The sequence below is a fragment of the Leucoraja erinacea genome, chromosome 36 (assembly GCF_028641065.1).
Source record: "Leucoraja erinacea ecotype New England chromosome 36, Leri_hhj_1, whole genome shotgun sequence".
Classification (NCBI taxonomy): Eukaryota; Metazoa; Chordata; class Chondrichthyes; order Rajiformes; family Rajidae; genus Leucoraja; species Leucoraja erinaceus.
In genome coordinates, this window is record NC_073412.1 from 7,364,954 (window position 1) to 7,388,128 (window position 23,175).

At 50.9% G+C, this 23,175-nt stretch overlaps 2 protein-coding genes across 2 annotated transcripts in view; both read right to left on the bottom strand.

Annotated features, from left to right (window-relative positions):
• Nucleotides 1-1,095: 1,095 nt before the first annotated feature.
• Nucleotides 1,096-7,763, bottom strand: LOC129713504 (octopamine receptor Oamb-like). Its single transcript, XM_055662573.1, has 3 exons — nt 7,511-7,763; nt 3,413-5,283; nt 1,096-2,715 (listed from the first exon to the last, which is right to left on the bottom strand). The coding sequence occupies exons 2-3, from the start codon at nt 4,599-4,601 to the stop codon at nt 2,642-2,644; spliced, it is 1,263 nt and encodes a 420-aa protein (XP_055518548.1). The 5' UTR covers nt 4,602-5,283; nt 7,511-7,763; the 3' UTR covers nt 1,096-2,641.
• Nucleotides 7,764-12,257: 4,494 nt separating this feature from the next.
• LOC129713606 (stereocilin-like) overlaps nt 12,258-23,175 on the bottom strand; it is a 51,850-nt gene continuing 40,932 nt past the window's right edge. The window contains exons 24-29 of the mRNA XM_055662795.1: nt 22,257-22,412; nt 20,504-20,628; nt 19,387-19,535; nt 17,444-17,541; nt 15,283-15,430; nt 12,258-12,836 (exon numbers count right to left, since the gene is read on the bottom strand). Coding sequence (XP_055518770.1) covers nt 12,703-12,836; nt 15,283-15,430; nt 17,444-17,541; nt 19,387-19,535; nt 20,504-20,628; nt 22,257-22,412 — 810 coding nt within the window. The 3' untranslated portion in view covers nt 12,258-12,702. The remainder of the gene's footprint in view (nt 12,837-15,282; nt 15,431-17,443; nt 17,542-19,386; nt 19,536-20,503; nt 20,629-22,256; nt 22,413-23,175) is intronic.

Consider the following 23,175-nt stretch of genomic DNA (forward strand, 5'->3'; position numbering starts at 1 on the left):
TCTTCCCTACTCTCAATGGAAAAAGCTTATCCACGTCAACTCTCTAATTAACATAATTTGACCCAAGGTTTGGCTGAGAACTTGAGATCTATAAATTTTTATTCCCAGTAATTCTGAAGGCTGAGCTCCCTGTTTCAGCTCTGGGACACCACCAGTTAGCTACAAGAATTTTAATCTCGCCTGTTTATCACCACATCACTAACTCTGAACAATTTCAGTTGATCTTTCCCAGACTTGGAGACTGTTTTCTCACTCAGGGTTTGGCAACAGCTCTGCTCAAGACTGCAAGAAATGTCAGAGTTGTGGCCCTGACCCAGTCCAGCAAGCAGACTATTCTCACACCTGTCATTCCCTCTTCTCCCGTCGGGCAGATGGTACAAAAACCTGAAAGCAAGTGCTGCCAGATCAGAAACTGCCTCTTCCTTGCTGTTATCATGCTTCTGAACGGTCCTCCCATAAGCTAGGGGGCAGTCCTGATCTCATTTGGAAGGATGAGAGGGAATCTTATTGAAACATAAAAGATTATTACAGGCTTGGACACGCTAGAGGCCGGAAACCTGTTCCCGATGTTGGGGGAGTCCAGAACCAGGGGCCACACACACAGTTTAAGAATAAGGGGTAACCCATTTAGAACGGAGACGAGGAAACACTTTTTCTCACAGAGAGTGGTGAGTCTGTGGAATTCTATGCCTCTGAGGGCGGTGGAGGCCGGTTCTCTGGATGCTTTCAAGAGAGAGCTAGATAGGGCTCGTAAAGATAGCGGAGTCAGGGGATATGGGGAGAAGGCAGGAACGGGGTACTGATTGGGGATGATCAGCCATGATCACATTGAATGGCGGTGCTGGCTCGAAGGGCCGAATGGCCTCTACTCCTGCATCTATTGTCTATTGTCCATAACACTGAACATTGAACAGCATAATACAAGAACTGGCCCTTTGGCCCACGTCTGAACAGAACATGATGCCTAGACCATCACTTACCTACCCCCATATCACTCCATTCCCTGCATATCCATATGCCTATCCAAAAGTCTTTTAATGCCACTAACTTATCTACCTCAACCCCCCCCCCCCCCCCCCCCCCCCCCCACAGTGCATTCCAGGCACCCACCACCCTCTGAGTCAAAATACTTACCCCGCCCATTCCTCTGAACCTTGCCCCCCTTGCCTTAGGGCTATTCTCTCTAGTATTTGATATTTCCTTCCAGAGGAAAAGGTTGTGACTGTCTACCCTATAAATGCCTCTCATTATTGCATATTCTTAACAGGTCTCCTCGCAACCTTCCAACCAACCTCACTGCTACCCTTGCACTTTTTCCATACCTGTAACTATAAAACACTGTAACACATATGCTGCACTCTGGTATGTTTCTCTTTGCACAACCTGGTGCGCATGTGTGTGGTTTGATTGTACTCAAGTGTGACAGGACCTGATAGGGAAGCGCGCAAAGACCACGTATGCACTGTATCTTGGTACAAGTGACAATGACAAAGCAACATCAATACTTTTTCCCGTTAGATGTTCCCAGCGAGAGGCCCACTCCTCAGCATTGTCCATTGGAGCCATGTTCACTGCTCCAGTCACTGCCCATGCCCATCGTCCCAGCTCCAGTGCCCATTGACCCAGCCACAATATCCATTGCCCCAGTCACAATGTCATTGCCCAGTTTACAATATTCATTAGCCCAGTTCCAATGCCCATCAGCCCAGTTCCATAGCCCATTGCCCAGTTCCAATGCCCATTACCCAGCTCCCTTGTCCATTAGCCCAGTTCCATAGCCCATTGCCCCAGTGTCATTGCCCAGGGCTGGGGAGACGTTCACCGGGACTGTCCGGTTCACTGACCATTCTCCGGGTGGTCATCAGTGGTCAGTGTGTGACCCCAGTGGTTACTGCCCTCCTCCTGAAGGGGCTGACTGTGGCTGGAGGATTGCAGAATGGTGCTGGAGTTGTTGACCACTGACACTATGTGGACAGGACTATCAATAATAATTACTAGGTACAGTCTGTTGACCGGGTCACTATCGCTGCAGGGGTCACTGCATGTTGCCGGGGTCACCAGCCATGGCCAGAGTCACCGAACAGGGGTCGCCTCCATTGTCAGGGTCATCTGTCACCAAGGTCATCGGCTGTTGCCATGGTCACCCGACCGTTACCAAGGTTACTATCACAGGGGTCGCCGACAGTTGCCAGGCTCATCCGTCACCAAGGGTCATTTTCTGTTGCCAGGGTCACCGACTGTTGCCAGGGTCGCCGACTGTTGCCAGGGTCGCCGACTGTTGCCAGGGTCACCGACTGTTGCCAGGGTCACCGACTGTTGCCAGGGTCACCGACTGTTGCCAGGGTCACCGACTGTTGCCAGGGTCACCGACTGTTGCCAGGGTCACCGACTGTTGCCAGGGTCACCGACTGTTGCCGGGGTCGCCAACTGTTGCCCAAAGTCACCATCACAGGGGTCGGGTCGCGAGCGGTTGCCAGGGTCATCGATCGTTGCTAGGGTTAAAGGCCAGTCTGAAGGCAGGACCATTCGAGTCCCGGGTTGTAGGCCCCGTTGCCGAGCTCCTTCGCCAGGCCCCGTTGCCGGGCAGCGTGGTTAGGCCCCGTTGCCGTGGGAAGTTGCCAGGCCCCCGTTGCCAGGCTCCTCAGTGGGCAGCGAGTGGGAGCCTGCGGGGCGGAGGGTCCCGGGGGAACGGAGACGGTGTGGATCGCTGGAGCTCTGCAACCAGACAGGAAAAATGGAGAAATACTCTGCGTTAGTGCTGCTCCCCCACCAGGCATCACATCTGGCCACAGCTGCTGAGTGACCCCCCCCCCCCCCCCCCAAACACGGTGGTGGCGCAGCGGTAGTTGCTGCCTTACAGCGCCCACAGACCCTAGAGTGAATCTCCAACAGGTCAGAAAAACTCATTCAGTTTCCTCCCACACTCCAAAGACATTCAGGTTTGTAGGTTAATTGGCTTGGTATAAATGTTAAATAGTCCCTAGTGTGTGTAGGATAGCGTTAATGTGCGGGGATCGCTGGTCAGTATGGACTCGTGGGCCGAAGGGCCTGTTTTCGCTCTGTATCTCTAAACTAAACTAAACAGTGGGCAGGGTGACTGTACCTGGGGTGGCACAGTGGTAGAGTTACTGCTCTACAGCACCTGAGACCCGGGTTCGACTCTGATTCGGTGCTGCCTGTATGGAGTTTGCAAGTTCTCCCTGTAACCACGTGGGTTTTCCCCAGGTGCTCTGGTTTCCTCCCACACTACAAAGAAGTACAGTTTTGTAGATTAATTTACTTTGGTAAACTGTTACCAAATTGTCGCTAGTGTGTGTAGGATAGTGTTAGCGTGCGGGATGATCGGTGGTTGGTGGTCGGCGTGGACTCAGTGGGCCGAAGGGCGTGTTTCCGCGCAGTATCTCCAACGTACCTTGGGTGACGGAGAAGGGAGTTGGGCTCCCTGCCATGTCGGAGCTGCTCACGTCCCGGGTCGGACCCCGGCCCGTCCGCCTCGGTACCTCCCCGGAGACTGGCTGGGCCAAGAGACCGAACCACAGGCCCAGGAGCTCCCTGGCCCGGCGCCTGATCTGGCGGTTCAGAAAGGCGTAGAGCAGCGGGTCCAGCACGCAGTTGGTGAAGGTGAGCCAGGTGGCGAGGAAGTCCAGCATCCTGCCCGTGCCGTCCTGGGAGAGCGCATGGCGGCGACGGAGATTGGAGACGAAGTACGGCAGCCAGGTGACCAGGAAGGTGGCCACTACCCCAAGGATGGTCTTGGCCGTCTTGGTTTCCATCGCCACGTCCAACGTCCCCATCCCACTCAGGTTAAAGATGGAACTGGATGACATGAGGCCTGACCACATTCGAGGGAGGCTGGAGTGTCTGAATGCCTTGGGCTCCTGGAGTATTAGGGTACCATTGTGGTCAGAGGATAAGCTGTGGGGAGAACGTCGGGCCTTGGCCAGGAGACGTTGCCTCGTCACTCTGTATATTAAGTAATAGGAGGTGGTCACCACCACCACAGATGTCAGGTAGACCCAGATAAAGATGTGGAGGCCGTAAGCCAGGCTTGAACCTCCGTCAGGCCAACTGTAGTCACACAAACCCTTGGAAGGGGAAAACCTGTAGAGGCCAATGCCAAAAAGTGGGGGCAGTCCGCACAGGAGACCTGTCCACCACAGGAAGGCCAACGTCCTCTTTGCTCCGGCCCTGGTCACCGTGAGTATGAAGGGCCGGGCGATCAGGTAGTACCTGTCCACAGAGATGCCCGCCACGGACAAGATGGACACCAGCCTGAGGGAGAAGGTGAGGAAACCCGTCATCTGGCAGGCGGTCGGGCCTAGCGGCCAGGCTCCGGCCACCGTCGCCGCGACAACGAAGGGGAGGCCCAGCAGGAGGAGGAGCAGGTCGGCCGTGGCCAGGGACGCCACGAACATGTTGGCCACGCTCCTCAGGGAGCGCGAGCGGAAGATCAGCGCCAGCACCAGAGCGTTGAGCGGGAGCCCGAGGGCGAGGACGAGCAGGTAGAGGAACGCCCTGGCGACCGTCTCCACCGGCGACTGCTCTGGCCCAGTGCCGTTGGGTCCTAGACCCCCTGAGGCCCAGGTGGGAAGACCCTCCATGTCACCGGAGCGATGGAAGCCAACCTTTCCCTCAGCTCCCGAATGCCCATTGGCCTCAAGGTCCCAGTCACTCAGAGGGAGGTGGGTGCATGTGTTCAGTCAGGGGCTATAACATGGACACGGGTGGGAAAGGTTTAGAGAGATATGGGCCAAACATGAGCAAATGGGACTAGCATCGTGCTAGTGGGGCAACACAGTGGTAGAGTTGCTGCCTTACAAAGCCAGGGACCCGATTTCAATTCTAACTGCTGGTGCTGTCTGTACGGAGTTTGCACGTTCTCCCCATGACCGACGTGAGGTTTTCTCCGGGTGCTCCGGTTTCCTCCCACACTACAAAGAGGTACAGGATTGTAGGCTAATTGGTAAAATTGGTAAAATTGTCCCTAGTGTATGTAGGATAGTACTAGGATCGATGGTCCCCCTGGACTCGGTGGGCCGAAGGGCCTGTTTCCGTGCTATCTCCAAACTAAACATAGATGGGGCATCTTGGTTGGCATGGACGAATTAGGCTGAAGGTTCTGTTTCCACACTGGATAACTTTGTAACAGTCCTCCTTTAGGTTTAACCCTTTGATGTCTGGTGATTCTTCCACATGGCTACAATGGTAAGTGCTTGACTCCAGGATTTCCCACTGACATTGTGGTCTATCGACACTGGCTGGCCCTCTTAGTGCTGGGGTCACCTGGAAACAAAAAAGAAACACAGCACACTGAGGATTTTTTTTGTTACTTTAGTACTTAGACTTGGTACACCGGTCACTGAAAGTTGGCTTACAGGTACAGCAGGCAGTGAAGAAAGTTAATGGAATGTTGGCCTTCATAACAAGAGGATTCCAGTATAGGAGTAAAGAGGTTCTTCTGCAGTTGTGTAGGGCTCTGGTGAGACCACATCTGGAGTATTGTGTACAGTTTTGGTCTCCTAATTTGAGGAAGGACATCCTTGTGATTGAGGCAGTGCAGCGTAGGTTCACGAGATTGATCCCTGGGATGCCGGGACTGTCATATGAGGAAAGATTGAAAAGACTAGGCTTGTATTCACTGGAGTGTAGAAGGATGAGGGGATATCTTATAGAAACATATAAAATGATAAAAGGACTGGACAAGCTAGATGCAGGAAAAATGTTCCCAATGTTGGGCGAGTCCAGAACCAGGGGCCACACAGTCTTATAATAAAGGGGAGGTCATTTAAGACTGAGGTGAGAAAAAACTTTTTCACCCAGAGAGTTGTGAATTTATGGAATTCCCTGCCACAGAGGGCAGTGGAGGCCAAGTCACTGGATGGATTTAAGAGAGAGTTAGATAGAGCTCTAGGGGCTAGTGGAATCAAGGGATATGGGGAGAAGGCAGGTACGGGTTAGTGATAGGGGACGATCAGCCATGATCACAATGAATGGCGGTGCTGGCTCGAAGGGCCGAATGGCCTCCTCCTGCACCTATTTTCTATGTTTCAATTACTTACAGCGTACAGAAACAGGTCCTTTGGCCCACCAAGTCAATGCCATAGCAAGTGAAAAGTGAAAATACAGGCAGCTCATAAAATAAACTTGAACATAAACATCCACCACAGTGGAATCAACATTCCTCTTTTAGTCTTTTGTTTTTTAACACTGCAGCAAGCAAGGGTCGTTTTGCACAGACATGTGTTCAAAATCCACAAACATCCACTCTACAAGAGGGGAGAGCAGGGGAGGGGAGGGGAATGGAGAGGAGGGAGGGGATGGGGCACGGAAATCTTGGGTGGGGGAGGAGGGGAGAGGGGACGGGGGCAGGGAGGGGAGCAGGGGAATTGGAGGGGAGTGGAGGAGGCAGAGGAGGGGAGTGGGCTTAGGAGAGGGGAGGGGAGATGAGATGAGATGAGAGGAGAGGAGGGGAGTGGAAGAGAGAGGGAGGGGAGGGGATAGGGGGGGGGGGGGAAGGGAGGGAAGGGGGGAGGGGGAGTGGAAAGGAGAGGACGGGAGTGGAGGAGAGGGGGAGGAGGGGAGGGGGGAGAGGTTGGGAAGAGGAGGGGAGAGGAGGGAGAGGAGAGGAGGGGAGTGGAAGAGAGGGGAGGGGAAGGGGAGGGGGTGGGAAGGGAGGTGATGGGAGGGGTGAGGAGGGGGTGACTCGTCAGCCAGAAGTAAATGAAGAGGTATATCAAATGTATCAGGCCAAGAGGCTAACAGGGTGAAGGGTACCAACTGATCCAAACCAGCCCAACACGAAGACTTCATGTCGAGCCACCAGGTTCCGGTCTTTAGAAGAAACAAAATGGGGAAAGTTTGGGAAAGTTTTCCCAAAATTGGGAAAGTTGGTCCCAAACACCTCTGTGTGCTTGTGAGTCAATGAAAATCCCTCTTTTATTCAAACACGTACTTGCCCCAAGACAAGCTAATGCCAGGCAAGTTAACACATGACGCTCAACAGAAAATCTTACATCACCTTGAGAAGAGAACAGCCCGACTATTGTTAACTGGTGCAGGAAGGAACTGCAGACGCTGGTTTCAACCGAAGGCAGACACAAAAAGCTGGAGTAACTCAGCGGGTCAGGCAGTGTCTCTCTGGAGAGAAGGGATGGGTGACGTTTCGGGTTACATCAATCCCTGGTTTCTCGGCAGGAGCTCGGGAAACTTGTTAACTCGTGAAAATCTTTCAACATGATGAAAGATTCCCACGAGTCAAATATACTCTTGAAGTAAACATTTTAAACGTTTAAACTCGTTGTCAGAACGTAGCAGCCCGTGGGTTTACCGTGGTGACTCGTGAGTCTACATTCTTTAAGTCACTGGACAGGCAGATCCTGTGCTCGCTATAGTCTGAAGAAGGGTCTCGACCCGAGACGTCGCCCATTCCTTCTCTCCAGAGATGCTGCCTGTCCCGCTGAGTTATGCTCCAGCTTTTTGTGTCTAGGTTAAGTTCACTTTGTGCCCTTACCAGTTTTGCTCCACGGCACCTGGAGCGAGCAGGTCGGGGAGTTTTTGGCTTCGCTGCCGCTGGTGATCTGTCCTCGGAGAGGCAGCGCCTGTTCCTGGGGTTTGGTGGTCACTGGATGAAATTCCTCCGCTCCTGATGGAGGAAGCAGGCCGTTTCCTGTTTCTGTCCCGCGCTCCTTTGTCAAATCGGCCCAATCCCTTTGGGCATTCCCGTTCCAGTCTGTGCACATTGTCAGAGCTGGGAAATCGAGGGGGAAAAAAACCATGAGCACCAGGCTTGTTTAAGAAGGAACTGCAGATAGAACATAGACAATAGGTGCAGGAGTAGAGGCCATTCGGCTCTTCGAGCCTGCACCGCCATTCAATATGATCATGGCTGATCATCCAACTCAGTATCCCATACCTGCCTTCTCTCCATACCCCCTGATCCCCTTAGCCACAAGGGCCACATCTAACTCCCTCTTAAATATAGCCAATGAACTGGCCTCAACTACCCTCTGTGGCAGAGAGTTCCAGAGATTCATCACTCTCTGTGTGGAAAAAGTTATTCTCATCTCGGTTTTAAAGGATTTCCCCTTTATCCTTAAGCTGTGACCCCTTGTCCTGGACTTCCCTAACATCGGGAACAATCTTCCTGCATCTAGCCTGTCCAACCCCTTAAGAATTTTGTAAGTTTCTATAAGATCCCCTCTCAATCTTCTAAATTCTAGAGAGTATAAAACAAGTCTATCCAGTCTTTCTTCATAAGACAGTCCTGACATCCCAGGAATCAGTCTGGTGAACCGTCTCTGCACTCCCTCTATGGCAATAATGTCCTTCCTCAGATTTGGAGGCCAAAACTGTACGTAATACTCCAGGTGTGGTCTCACCAAGACCCTGTACAACTGCAGTAGAACCTCTCTGCTCCTATACTCAAATCCTTTTGCAATGAAAGCTAACATCATCCAACTCAGTATCCCATCCCTGCCTTCTCTCCATACCCCCTGATCCCTTTAGCCACAAGGGCCACATCTAACTCCCTCTTAAATATAGCCAATGAACTGTGGCCTCAACTACCTTCTGTAGCAGAGAATTCCAGAGATTGACAGATTCATGTCTGGTGTTTAAGAAGGAACTGCAGATGCTGGAAAATTGAAGGTACACAAAAATGCTGGAGAAACTCAGCGGGTGCAGCAGCATCTATGGAGCGAAGGAAATAGGCAACGTTTCTGGCCAAAACCCGAAGGGTTTCGAGCCGAAACGTTGCCTATTTCCTTTGCTCCATAGATGCTGCCGCACCCGCTGAGTTTCTCAACTACCTTCTGTGGCAGAGAATTCCACAGATTCACCACACTCTGCGTTAAAAATGTTTTCCTCATCTCGGTCCTAAAAGATTTTCCCCTTATCCTTAAACTGTGACCCCTTGTTCTGGACTTCCCCAACATCGGGAACAATCTTCCTGCATCTAGCCTGTCCAACCCCTTAAGAATGTTGTAAGTTTCTGTAAGATCCCCCCCCTCAATCTTCTTTGCACAATGCACAAAATGCTGGACACAACTCAGCGGGACAGGCAGCATCTCTGGAAAGAAGGAATGGGTGACGTGGATATATCCGTGGAGCGTGTAGGTTACTCGTTAAGCGTGTAGGTTACTCGGGGCATCAGGTAAGTAGGGACGTTTTTTCCAGCCTGATGAAAAATGTCCACGAGTATAGGCGAGCGGCTACGATATATCCACGGACTCTTCATTTTGGTCGCATTTTGCGTCCTGAATTATCGTCGCTTTTCGCGAGCTGAATTCTTGCCGGTTTTTTTGAGTCTTGAACATTCTGCGAGTTTGAAAACTCGGGAGAATCCGTGAATAACTCGGGAAAGTGGGACAGGCCCTTAATGGAGTGGAGAAAAAACCAGCGAGCAAAGAGAGAACGGGATGGAGAAACTAATGGAACAGCACAGATGAGCTAGAGGGAGATTGTATTGTATTGCATTGTATTCAAATTTATTGTCATTGTCTCAATTTGAGACAACAAAATGAATTTCCCTTACAGGCAGTATCATTAAAAAAAAAAAAATCACAAAGAAATAATAATAATAAATAATAAATAAATAATAAAACATATTAAAAATAAAATTGAAATTGAATTAAAATTTTTAAAAAAGCACAAACACAGAAAGTCCACGACACAACATAACATATATGGCACCAAGGTGAGGAAGGCACCATAGTCCAGCCAGCCTCCCCTCCGTGTTCATCCGTGGATCAGTGATCAGTGCAGGGGAGCCAGCAACAAGGAGGCAGTGGAAGAGGGTGAGAGAAGAAATGAGAGGGTTAAGTTTCCGAGCTCTATTTCCTTGTTTGTTTTGCGCCAATGTCTTAAGGCAGTTCCGTTAATTGTTTTATTAATTCATTGGCTTCACAGCAGAGGGGGGCAGCCCAGCAGCACGAGTTATTTCAAACCCAATCTGACCAAGCTTATTTCAACTTCCCCAACTTTCACTTATAAGGAGAACATTCAAAGCATTTCATTCTGAGGTCAGATTCTAGCCTGGAAACAAGCAACTACTCTGGGTAGCGTGAATGAGGGAGGGGGGGGGGGGGGGGGGAGAGTGAGGCTGGGCTTAATTCTTACACCCACACATGCACGGATGAATAACCTGAGGGGGGGAGAGGGGGGAGAGAGAGGGAGAGAGGGGGAGAGGGGGAGAGGGAGGGAGGGAGAGAGGGGAGAGGGAGAGGGGGAGAGGGGGAGAGAGAGGGAGAGAGGGAGGGGGGGAGAGGGAGGGAGAGAGGGAGAGAGGGGGGGAGGGAGGGGGAGAGGGGGAGAGGGGGAGAGAGAGGGAGAGAGAGGGAGAGAGAGAGAGGGAGAGGGGGGAGAGAGAGGGAGAGAGAGAGGGAGAGAGAGAGGGAGAGGGAGAGAGGAAGGGAGGGAGAGAGTGAGAGAGAGAGAGAGAGAGAGAGGGAGAGGAAGAGAGGGAGAGAGAGAGAGAGAGAGAGAGAGAGAGAGAGAGAGAGGGAGAGAGAGGGAGAGAGGGAGGGAGAGAGAGTGAGAGAGAGGGAGAGAGAGAGAGGGAGGAGAGAGAGAGAGAGGGAGAGGGGAGAGAGAGAGAGGGGGACAGAGAGAGAGGGAGGAGAGAGAGGAGAGAGAGAGAGAGAGAGGGAAAGATGATGAGATCCTTTCATGAAATAAGTGTGCATGTTGTGTGCGGCACAGAAACACTGTGATGGAGTGAGTGAGTGTGTGTGTGTGTGTGCTCAGCGTGTGTTTGTCAGTGAGGCTATCATGGAATGCATGCATGCATGTGTGTGTGTGTGTGTGTCCGCCTCATACAGTGCATTCAGAAAGTATTCAGACCCCTTCACTTTTTCCACATTTCGTTCCGTTACATTACAGCCTTATTTTAAATTCATTTTTAGTATCATCAATCTACACACAATACCCCAGAATGAAGCGAAAACAGGAATATTGTGTGTAGATTGGAAATTTAAAAAAAAAAGAATTTAATCCATTTTACAATAAGGCTGTAACGTAACAAAATGTGGAAAAAGTGAAAGGGATCTGAATACTTTCTGAATGCAAGTTCAAGTTCAAATTTAATGGCACTGTAAGTTTCCTGCCTGTCTGTCTGTCTGTCTCTCTCCTCCCTCTCTCTCTCTCCCTCGCTTCACACGCCTGGAATGTTTACAATTGTTTACCAAGTCCCAAGCCTCTCCCGAGTGAATTTCTGAGCTCTGGGATGAGCCCTGCCCTCCCATCAGAGGAGAGCTGTTTGCTTCCAGTATTTCCTGTGGGAAGTCGGGTGCTTGTATCAGTAAACATCCTGGCCCAAGCCTGTTGTGCTGGGTGTAGCCCTCCCTTCCCCCCCCCCCCCCCTCGCAGCGTAAACTGAGCCCCCTAAACCTCTCCTCTCCCCTCCATGTGCCTGAAGTTTCCACAGACCTCCCAGCAAACACCCATCAAACTAGGGTTGGAGAAAATCTATCATCATCATCGCACCCTTGTCTTGTCTGAAGATAAACAGAAAAAATGCTGGAGTAACTCAGCAGGTCAGGCAGCATCTCTGGAGGAAAGGGATAGGTGATGTTTCGGGTCGAGACCCTTCTTCAGACTGAGAGTCAGGGGCAAAGATAAATGTTTGGCAGCTTAATTTGAAGATACCCCGGCCTGGAGAAAGAACAGCTCCTCCCGAAGAGTTTTGTAATCTCCAGTTATAGAAAATCTTAGAAAATAGGTGCAGGGGGAGGCCATTCGGCCCTTCGAGCCTGCACCGCCATTCAATATGATCATCGCAGATCATCCAACTCAGTATTCCGTACCTGCCTTCTCTCCATACCCCCCTGATCCCCTTAGCCACAAGGGCCACATCTAACTCCCTCTTAAATATAGCCAATGAACTGTGGCCTCAACTACCCTCTGTGGCAGAGAGTTCCAGAGATTCACCACTCTCTGTGTGAAAAATGTTTTCCTCATCTCGGTTTTAAAGGATTTCCCCCTTATCCTTAAGCTGTGACCCCCTTGTCCTGGACTTCCCCAACATCGGGAACAATCTTCCTGCATCTAGCCTGTCCAACCCCTTAAGAATTTTGTAAGTTTCTATAGACATTTCTGTTTCTCCAGATCTCCAGCATCCTGGATTATAAATCGCTCCATACATTGGCAGAGCATCTTCAGCTACCCAGGCCTCTGTCCTCACATCCTCACCCACTCAAACCTCACCCCAGTCTCTCCACAGATGCTGCCTGATCCCATCCACATTTCCATGACCTATATATATATTTTGGTGTCTTTCTGATCAATCCTGCTGTAATGCAGAACATAGAACAATACAGCCCAGGAACAGGCCCTTCAGCCCCTCAAGGCAGACCTCGAGGGTCTTCATCTTTTGGGCTGCCCTTCTATGGAGCGAAGGAAATAGGGTTAGGGTTTCCTTCGCTCCATAGATTTCCTTCGCTCCATAGACGCTGCCTCACCCACTGAGTTTCTCCAGCATTTTTGTCCACCTTCGATTTTCCAGCATCTGCAGTTCCTTCTTAAATTGTAGATCAAAGCAGGAATCAAAGTCGGAGCCAACAGCACATTCCAACAGCATCCACTGAGAATAAACAGGATAGCAATTTGAATGCTGGAGTGGTAATTTTCTACATCAGATTATTCACAATCAAAAGGATTCCAGTCCCAAGTTTTATTCACTATTTGTACAAATAATTAAAAAAAAAATCAGGATCCAAATCGAGTGCAAGTCCATTCCAGCTGGCGCCCACTCCAACGTTCTCCAAGAAAGCAGGTGGCCGAGAGGCACAGGCTCAAGACAGCAAGGTTGAACGAGGCCGATAAGGGAGAGGTATTCTTGCCTGTAATTTGAAAGAGAAGTTGTACTTAGTAGACATTCAACAGCTATTCGCCCGGGGCAGGGTGGAGCTGCGATCGAGTTGCTGCCTCACAGCGCCAGAAACCCGGGTTCGATCCTGACTACGGGTGCCGTCTGCTCAGAGTTTCTACGTTCTCCCCATGACCACGTTGGTTTTCTCCGGGATCTCCGGTTTCCTCCCACACTCCAAAGACGTACAGGTTTGCAGGCTCCATAGATGCTGCTGCACCCGCTGAGTTTCTCCAGCTTTTTTGTGTAACCTTCGATTCTCCAGCATCTGCAGTTCCTTCTTAAACACAGGTTTGCTGGCTAATTGGCTTGGTGGAAATGTAAATTGTCCCTTATGTGCGCGGGATAGTGTTAGTGTGCGGGCATCGCTGGTCGGTGCGGGCTCGGTGGGCCGAAGGGAATGTATCTCGGAACTAAATTAAACTAGAGAGATGTATCAGCAACAAACAACTGGTGGACCTCAGCAGATCAGGCAGCATGGATGAAGGGAAATTGACATAGAAACATAGAAACTAGGTGCAGGAGTAGGCCATTCGGCCCTTCGAGCCTGCACCGCCATTCAATATGATCATGGCTGATCATCCAACTCAGTATCCTGTACCTGCCTTCTCTCCATACCCCTTGATCCCTTTAGCCACAAGGGCCACATCTAACTCCCTCTTAAATATAGCCAATGAACTGTGGCCTCAACTACCTTCTGTGGCAGAGAACTCCAGAGATTGACAGATTCATGTCTGGTGTTTAAGAAGGAACTGCAGAGGCTGGAAAATCGAAGGTACACAAAAATGCTGGAGAAACTCAGCGGGTGCAGCAGCATCTATGGGGTGAAGGAAATAGGCAATGTTTCGGGCCGAAACCCAAAGGAAATAGGCAACGTTTCGGGTCGAAACCCAAAGGGTTTCGGGCCGAAACGTTGCCTATTTCCTTCGCTCCATAGATGCTGCTGCACCCGCTGAGTTTCTCCAGCACTTTTGTCTACAGTCAATTCTTGGTGCATCTCTCAATTATTTAAAAAAAAAAACACACATTAAAGGATAATGGAGAATATTTTAATTATTCAATGGCCTTTGAAAAGTGAAATGTGGAACATCTGCCTTCTTATGTTAAGTCTCACGGCAACGCGGTGAAAATCCTGGCACCATCTTAGAGATATTGTGTTTACCCCTTCTTCTTAAACTGTGTGGCCCCTGGTTCTGGACTCCCCCAACATCGGGAACATGTTTCCTGCCTCTAGTGTGTCCAGGCCCTTAGTCCGCGTGTGACTGAGCCCTTGTTAGCGGTGACGGTGGCAGAAGATCATAAGATCACAGGCGATAATAGAATTATGCCATTTGGCCCGTCAAGTCTATTCTGCCATTCGATCTACAGGCTGATCTATCTCCCCCTCCTAACCTCATTCTCCTGCCTTCTCCCCATAAACCCTAACACCCGCACTAATCAAGAATCTGCCAATCTCTGCCTGAAAAATATCCACTGGCTTGGCCTCCACAGCCTAGTACAAAGAGAAATTAGAAACATAGAAACATAGAAATTAGGTGCAGGAGTAGGCCATTCGGCCCTTCGAGCCTGCACCGCCATTCAATATGATCATGGCTGATCATCCAACTCAGTATCCCGTACCTGCCTTCTCTCCATACCCCCTGATCCCCTTAGCCACAAGGGCCACATCTAACTCCCTCTTAAATATAGCCAATGAACTGGCCTCAAATACCCTCTGTGGCAGAGAGTTCCAGAGATTCACCACTCTCTGCGTGAAAAAAAGTTCTTCTCATCTTCGTTTTAAAGGATTTCCCCCTTATCCTTAAGCTGTGACCCCTTGTCCTGGACTTCCCCAACATCGGGAACAATCTGCCTGCATCTAGCCTGTCCAACCCCTTAAGAATTTTGTAAGTTTCTATAAGATCCCCCTCTCAATCTCCTAAATTCTAGAGAGTATAAACCAAGTCTATCCAGTCTTTCTTCATAAAACAGTCCTGACATCCCAGGAATCAGTCTGGTGAACCTTCTCTGTACTCCCTCTATGGCAATAATGTCCTTCCTCAGATTTGGAGACCAAAAATGTACGCAATACTCCAGGTGTGGTCCCTCCAAGACCCTGTACAACTGCAGTAGAACCTCTCTGCTCCTATACTCAAATCCTTCTGCAATGAAAGCTAACATACCATTCATACCATACAATAAAAATTGCAGAAAACTCTGCTTTAAGTGTCGAATAGGTCAGGAGGATGCATTATTGGCAACAATGCTGAATACAAGATTCAACTGTGGCAGAGAATTCCACAGATTCACCACCCTCTGATGAAAGAAATTTCTCCTTATCTCCTTCCGAAAAGAACGTCCTTTAATTCTGGGGCTGTGTCCTCTAGTCCTAGACTCTCCCACTCTCCATCGTTGGTTGGTACGCACACACACACACGTACCCCTGGGCTCCTGGTGCAGCTCCCCATCGTACTGAGCTGCGGTGAGAGCGGCCCTCTGCTCCAGACTCAGCCTCCTGTACTGCCCGCTGGTCACAGCCGAGGCCTGGGCTCCGGTGAAGGAGGACAGCTGATCGGCGCTGAACACCACCTGCCGTGAGAGCGGAGGGGAGACGGGTATTAAACACCACGCTCGCCCATCGCACCGGACGCTGATGGGGTTACCCCGGCATCAGTCTTGGCCCGCTGCTTAACTGGGGGCCCCCTTCCCCCCCCAACACTAGAATTTAGAAGATTGAGGGGGGGGATCTTATAGAAACGTACAAAATTCTTAAGGGGTTAGACAGGCTAGATGCAGGAAGATTCTTCCCGATGTTGGGGAAGTCCAGAACAAGGGGTCACACAGTTTAAGGATAAGGGGGGAAATCTTTTAGGACCGAGACGAGGAAAACATTTTTCACACAGAGAGTGGTGAATCTGTGGAATTCTCTGCCACAGAAGGTAGTTGAGGCCACACAGTTCATTGGCTATATTGACGAGGGAGTTAGATGTGGCCCTTGTGGCTAAAGGAATCAGGGGGTACGGAGAGAAGGCAGGTACAGGATACTGAGTACCGGGATGGGATACCGAGTTGGATGATCAGCCATGTTTATATTGAATGGCGGTGCAGGCTCGAAGGGCCGAATGGCCTCTACTCCTGCACCCTATTGTCTATGTTTCTATGCAGGTAACTGACATTAGATAATAGGTGCAGGAGTAGGCCATTCGGCCCTATTGTCTATGTTTCTAACACTCCCGGAGTGGGAATCTCATCTCCTACACGCCCCCTGATGACCGGGAACCGGAGAGGAGGATGGGGAAGAGGAATCGACAATGGCAGCGAAGGCTGGACAACGGTAGCCGGTATAGAGAACCAGGGGCCTTGCACCAAGATAGGCACAAAAAGCTGGAGTAAAGGGCCTGTCCCACTTACGGGACCTTTACAGGCGACCGTTGGCACCCGGCGACCAGAAAGGCGCCAAGACTCTTTCGAGACCTCTCACAACCACAGGAGACCTCTGACGACCGTGGTCGTCAGAGGTCTCCTATGGTGGTGAGCGGTCTCCAAAGAGTCGAGGCGTCTTTCTGGTCCCCGCCGAATTTTCAACATGTTGAAAATTTCGGTGACCTGTCACGGGTGCCGGCAGCCGCCTGTAAAGGTCGCGAAAGTTGGCACAGGCCCGTAACTCGGCGGGTCAGGGTCTTGCCTTCCGCGTCCCTCATGGTTGGCAGCGGGAAGCGAACCGGCGACGCGAAGGCTGAAGGTGGCGAGGGCGAGGGGGAGGGGAGGGACAACGGGTCATGGGACAGAGGCGGCGGCTGCAACGGGAGTTCACGTTGCTGGGATCTTTGAAAATGGCGCCATGACCTGGCGACTCTTGCATATTAGGGGCATATCGGGGAGCTGTTTCTACCAATCATTGACTCAACCGGGATTTGCCCTTTTCTGTTGCAATAATCTTACTGATCTGTACGCAAAAACAGAACTTCACTGCACCTTGGTACACGTGACAATAAAGAGCATCCAACATTGTCGAGACCCTCACCCCCGCCGCAGAGTATTTTGGACAATAGACAATAGGTGCAGGAGTAGAGGCCATTCGGCCCTTCGAGCCAGCACCGCCATTCAATGTGTGATCATGGCTGATCATCCCCAATCAGTACCCCGTTCCTGCCTTCTCCCGCATATCCCCTGACTCCGCTATCTTTAAGAGCCCTATCTAGCTCTCTCTTGAAAGTATCCAGAGAACCGGCCTCCACCGCCCTCTGAGGCAGAGAATTCCACAGACTCACCACTCTCTGTGAGAAAAAGTGTTTCCTCGTGTCCGTTCTAAATGGCTTACCCCTTATTCTTAAACTGTGTGCGGCCCTTGGTTCTGGACTCCCCCAACATCGGGAACATGTTTCCCGCCTCTAGCGTGTCCAAACCCTTAGTAATCTTATATGTTTCAATAAACGGTAGTTGCGTAGTCAGTGGGATCTTGCTGTGCTGAAGGGTCAGAGTGTTTCACACAGTCTGACAGCATCGAGACCACATTGACCATGGAACGGCTACACTTGACCAAGCCTGCCTTATTTTCTTAAGCTGTTGTTACTTCCATCGAGGACGTCGGTTTGAACTCACCGCGAACTTGCTGGGCGGGATGAGGGAGATGGCGGTAGGTGTCAGCCCTTCGATCTGTTCTTCCACCAGCGACGACAGTGCCATGTCGGACAAACCAGCTGCCGGGGGAGGGGGGGGAAGAGTCAGTCAGCCCATCCAGTGAGCCGTGAAACCCAACTAACACACCCTCAAAGCACAGCCAACATCCACCACCACACCAAGCCCACCACAGCCCACACCGGTCACCCATCCGTTCAGTTACTGTTCCCGGGTGGTCATTGGTTACACGCCAACCTCCCCAGAGCGATCAAAATATGTAGGAAAGAACTGCAGATGGTTCATCTTCGTCTCGATCTGAAACGTCACCCATTCCTTCTCTCCAGAGCTGCTGCCTGTCCCGCTGAGTTCCTCCAGCACTTTGTGTCTATCTTTGGTTTAAACCAGCATCTGCAGTTCCTACCCACAACATCACACTCCCGGGGTACAGGTTGGTTTACTTTAGCTTAGAGATGCAGCATGGAAACATGCCCCTAAAGGGCCTGTCCCACTTACGGCGACCTAATTAGCGAGTTTAGAAGAGTTTGCCCTCGACTCGTACTCGCAGCATGGTCGACACGAGGTCTTTGTAACTCTCCCTCATGCTTGAGAGTGGTCCCCGCGTACTCGAGGCGTCTGCTAGGTCGCGATATATTTTTCAACATGCTGAAAAATGCCCGCAAGTAAAAAAAGGTCGCCATGGAAATAAAATCGATCATTTTCTACTCGTAGGTTTAGTCGAGGTGGGTCCTAATGCTATCGTAGGTAATCGAAGGCAATCGAACATAATCATAGGTAAAGCTCTTTGAGCAAACTGACGGGTAATGTTAAATGTCCGCTAAACTTTATTAAACATTGTCTGGCGTCTTAAGTGTCTCCCCCCCCCTTCTCCCTCTCTCCACCACCACCTCCCCCCCCCGTCTTTTAGTTCATATGTGAATGGTGTGTGTGTGTGTGTGTGTGTGTGTGTGTGTGTGTGTGTGTGTGTGTGTGTGTGTGTGTGTGTGTGTGTGTGTGTGTGTGTGTGTGTGTGTGTGTGTGTGGTGTGTGTGTGTGTGTGTGTGTGTGTGTGTGTGTGTGTGTGTATGTGTGTGTGTGTGTGTGGTGTGTGTGTGTGTGTGTGTGTGTGTGTGTGTGTGTGTGTGTGTGTGTATGTAGTTTGTGTGTGTGTGTGTGTGTGTTGTTTTGTGTGTGTGTGGTGTGTGTGTGGTGTGTGTGTGTGTGGGGTGTGTGTGTGTGTGGGGTGTGTGTGTGGGGTGTGTGTATATGTGGTGTGGTGTGTGTGGTGTGGTGTGTGTGTGGTGTGTGTGTGTGTGTGTGCGTGCGTGCGTGCATGCGTGCGTGTGTAGTGTGTGTGTGTGCGTGCATGCGTGCGTGTGTAGTGTGTGTGCGTGTGTGCGTGTGCGCAGACAGTCGATCCGGCTCGCGGTTTCATCGCTGACGGTCGATCCAGCTGGAGGTTTTTCAGGCGAGTGCCCTCGAGCTTGAAGGTCGAAGACAGTCGCTGAAAAGTCACATCAGTGGGACAGGCCCTTTAGGTCCATTGATCACCCGTTCACACCAGTTCTATGTTATCCCACTGTCTCATCCACTCCCTACACACTAGGAGACAATTTACAGAGGGCCAATCAACCAGCAAAACCCCCACGTGTTTGGGATATGGGAGGAAACTGAAGCACTCAGTGGAACTCCAAACATTCGCATGGAGAACGTGCAAATTCTACACAGATGGAACCCGGGTCTCTGGCGCTGTGAGGCAGCAACTCTACCAGCTGTTCAGGATAAATCTGTCCATGCATTATCCCATCACATCAACACTATCAGGTGGTGCAAAGCTTTGAGCGTTCCCCAGGGATTTTTGAGCGTAGTGAGATCAAGATGCCACACACTGGCCAGTGGCCCTGTAATCCCTCAGTCAGTCCTTGTACCTGCAACAGAGCCAATTTCAGTGAAGATTTCAGCCCCCCACATATTAACGGGCCCAAAGGCCTGTGGGCGAGTGGTCAGCTTGGCCAGGGCTTCGAGCTGGCTTTCAGAACATCGCAGCTCCAAGTTGCCTATGAACAGCACGGCTTTACTAGAGAGAGTAAGAGAGAGAGAAGATGTGTTGGACAGCCCAGTGGGAAGACTCAGGTACAGCTCAGTCATACTCAAAAGGCTTTGCTGATAACTGGTTCAAAATTGGTCCAAATGTGGTGAACGGGGCTTGAAAAGTAGGACAGCCTCACTTAGGGGGCGGAAATCGCTATCAAAACATGGGGGGGACACAATTCCTGCGTGGGCGTGCCCACACACACACACGTGAGGCTTCGGTCGTGGACCCTGTGGACGATAACATAATTAACTGATCTGGTTGGTGACCGACTCCGAACTGCAGCAACAGCAGCTCCGTCCGCCCCGAATCGTGGGGCTTCAATCGGCCCGTTTGAGGGGCCTTTCATCGCCCGGCGCGGCTTAAAACCGGCCGCGGGATCTTCCATCGCCCGGCGGGGGCTTCCACAACGGGAGCCTTGATCGCCTCGATGCAGCAATTTGACCGCGGGACGGTGGAAGATCCCGCAGCCGAGCCGGGCGATGAAAGGCCCCGCGTACAGGCCGATTCAAGCTCCGCTCTATGATCTTTGCTCCTCCATGATCTTTGCTCCTCCATGACACCTCCCTCCTCCAATCATCGCACTGAATCACCATGTCCCGCCCCCTCCCCCCCTGCCTGCTGACTGACGTCTCTCTCGTCCAATCGGCGCCCTCGATCATCAGTCTCACCCCCACTGTCTCGCGGAAAGCGGAGATTTTTTAATAGATTTTGTTTTCCACCGAATTTCAAAATCCGGATTACAAAACATGGGGGGTGATTATCCCCCACCTCTCAAAACATGAGGGGAACGTGTGTCCCCCCTGTCCCCCCCGGGATTTCCGCCCATGCCTTCACTCTCACATAGTTTGCTTTGACAACAGCTTTGCCCAAGACTACAAGGAATTACAGAGAGTGATAGTGCAGAGGGGGTTAGGGTGGGGGTGGGGTGTCAGAAAGATTTCCTTTGTTACCTGAATTCCTCGGGATGGATCTTTTCCATCTCCAAGACGGACATTCCACAGATGTGGTGTCCCAGGGCTACCAGGGTGGTGACGTCGAGCTGGGTCCTTTGCCATCTGCCAAACACTGCTTTTCTCTGCAAGACACATTAAGAATCAACTCACAAACAGAGGGCAGGGGTTTTGTCAAAATTAAAAAGGTTTCACCTCGACGTAGATCCCCCCCATTGTCAGTGAGGCCCAGTGCAAAGTGGATGAACAGCACCTCATATTTCGCTTGGGCAGCTTACACCCCAGCGGTATGAATATTGACTTCTCTAACTTCAAATAACCCTTGCTTTCCCTCTCTCTCTCCATCCCTCCCCCCTTCCCAGTTCTTCGACCAGTCTGACTGTCCTCGTTTACATTTTATCTGTTTGCTTTGTGTCACCTTCTCCAAACTAACAATGATCTATTCTACATTTTCCTTGATCCCCATCCCCTTTGTCTCATTTTCACACCTCACATATCCTTATCTCTGTATTTCCATCTCCCCTGACACTGTGGAATCCTCTGCCTCAGAGGGCGGTGGAGGCCGGCTCTCTGGATGCTTCCAAGAGAGAGCTAGATAGGGCTCTTAAAGATAGCGGAGTCAGGGGATGTGGGAAGAAGGCAGGAACGGGGTACTGATTGGGGAAGATCAGCCATGATCACATTGAATGGCGGTGCTGGCTCGAAGGGCCGAATGGCCTACTCCTGCACCTGGTGTCTATTATCTAAAAGATTTTCACTGAACCTCGGTGCATGCGGCAATAAACTAAACTAAAGCAAGGATCAAACAATTAGTCAATGTTTGAATCTCATCCCAATGCTATTTCCTGAGTCATTGACAACAGAAAAGGATTTGTATCTAAACAGAAGCTTCTTATGTCTCTAAGCATTTTAAATATGATGAATTAACCTTGAAGTGCATCATTACTGTTGTGTGGGAAGCCACAAACAGTTGTTCTGCACACACTCAGACCTCACAAGCAATGACTGAATGAACCAGTGTTTGATTCACAGTGTGCAGAGTGCTCCACGAGGGAATGCTGCCAGAACCTGCAGCCACCAGGCAACTGCGACACGACACTGCTGCAATGCACCGATTGAGGCAAAGCATTCACGTCCCCAAGTTATCGCAGTAGACTTAGGCCATTCGGCCCATCGAGTCTACTCTGCCATTCAATCAAGGTGGAAATCTGCCTCCTAAACCCATTATCCTGCCTTTATCCCCATAACCCTTGACACCTGATCTAATCAAGAATGTGTCTATCGTTGCCTTAAAAATATCCACGGACTTGGACTCCACAGCCCTCTGTGGCAATGAGTCCCACAGATTAGCTACCCTCTGAGTAAAGAAGTTCCTCCTCGCCTTTCGAGTGGGCTGCCTTACAGTGCCAGAGACCCGGGTTCGATCCTGACCTCGGGTGCTGTCTGTGAGGAGTTTGCACGTACGTTTTCCTCGTGACCGTGTGGGTTTCCCCCGGGTGCTCTGGTCTCCTCTCACTCCAAAGGCGAGCAGGTTTGTAGGTTAATTGGCTTCTGTAAAATTGGCTTCCCTAGTATGTAGGGCATGGATAAGAGAGTGGTATAACATGGAACCAATGTGAATGGGTGATCGATGTTCCATATGCACTTGGTGGCCAAAGGACCTGTTTAAATGCTGTATCTTTCAATCAATGGAGTGTGGGAGGGGGGGGAATAAAACCAGGAATACTCAGACGAGGAGAAAGCCATGCAGTACCTGTTTGGTGCTCCATTCATCGATTTGCCCCAGGAAGGACAGAAGGGAGAGGTCGGAATGATCCAGGGACTGGAGATCTCTCTCGGTGAGCTGGGAGGCTGCTCTGCCCAACTGCAGGAGCTGCCAGCGCTTCATGGAGCTGACTGGGCCAAACAGCTGGCAACAGACAGACACAAGTTAGCGAGGCTACCTCCCCTTGTCCAAGAGTTCTCCACACCCCGCAAGTCTCTCCCTCACATCTCAATGCAAACACCCTCACACCCACTGATCACCCAATTCTCAAACCCACACCCAAGGCCATCCCTCCCAATTCTGTGCAGCAATTCATTAAAGAGCTCCGAAAATCCAAATATATCAATTGATCCACTCTTACCGATTCTGCCTCTATCGACCTTTAACAGATTCATCAAACTATAATGCCCCTGGTACACAAAATTGCTGGAGAAACTCAGCGGGTGCAGCAGCATCTATGGAGCGAAGGAAATAGGCAACGTTTCGGGCCGAAACCCTTCCTGTCCCACTTAGGAAACCTGAACTGAAACCTCTGGAGACTTTGCGCCCCACCCAAGGTTCCCGTGCGGTTCCCGGAGGTTTTTGTCAGTCTCCCTACCTGCTTCCACTACCCGCAACCTCCGGCAACCACCTGCAACCTCCAGGGAACCGCACAGAAACCTTGGGTGGGGCGCAAAGTCTCCAGAGGTTTCCGTTCAGGTTTCCTAAGTGGGACAGGGGCATAAAACTCTGCACAATTATATTCTTTTGTTCCAAGTGCACTGGGCCAACGTTTTTAATGGTGGATTCCCAGCCCTGTGGGTCAGGCTACCTGGTCTATCATTTCCTGCTTGCTGTTTCACTCCCTTTGCAAACGGCGGAGTATTGTTTGGTAACTTGCGACATGTGGGAACTGCTTTAGAGTCCA

Excerpts from the sequence above, each read along its gene's own strand:
- LOC129713504 (XM_055662573.1), bottom strand. The coding sequence starts at position 4,601 with ATGGAGGGTCTTCCCACCTGGGCCTCAGGGGGTCTAGGACCCAACGGC. Across the intron at positions 2,716-3,412 it reads TCCCTTCTCCGTCACCCAAG|AGCTCCAGCGATCCACACCG; the intron begins GTACGTTGGAGA and ends GTCTGGTTGCAG.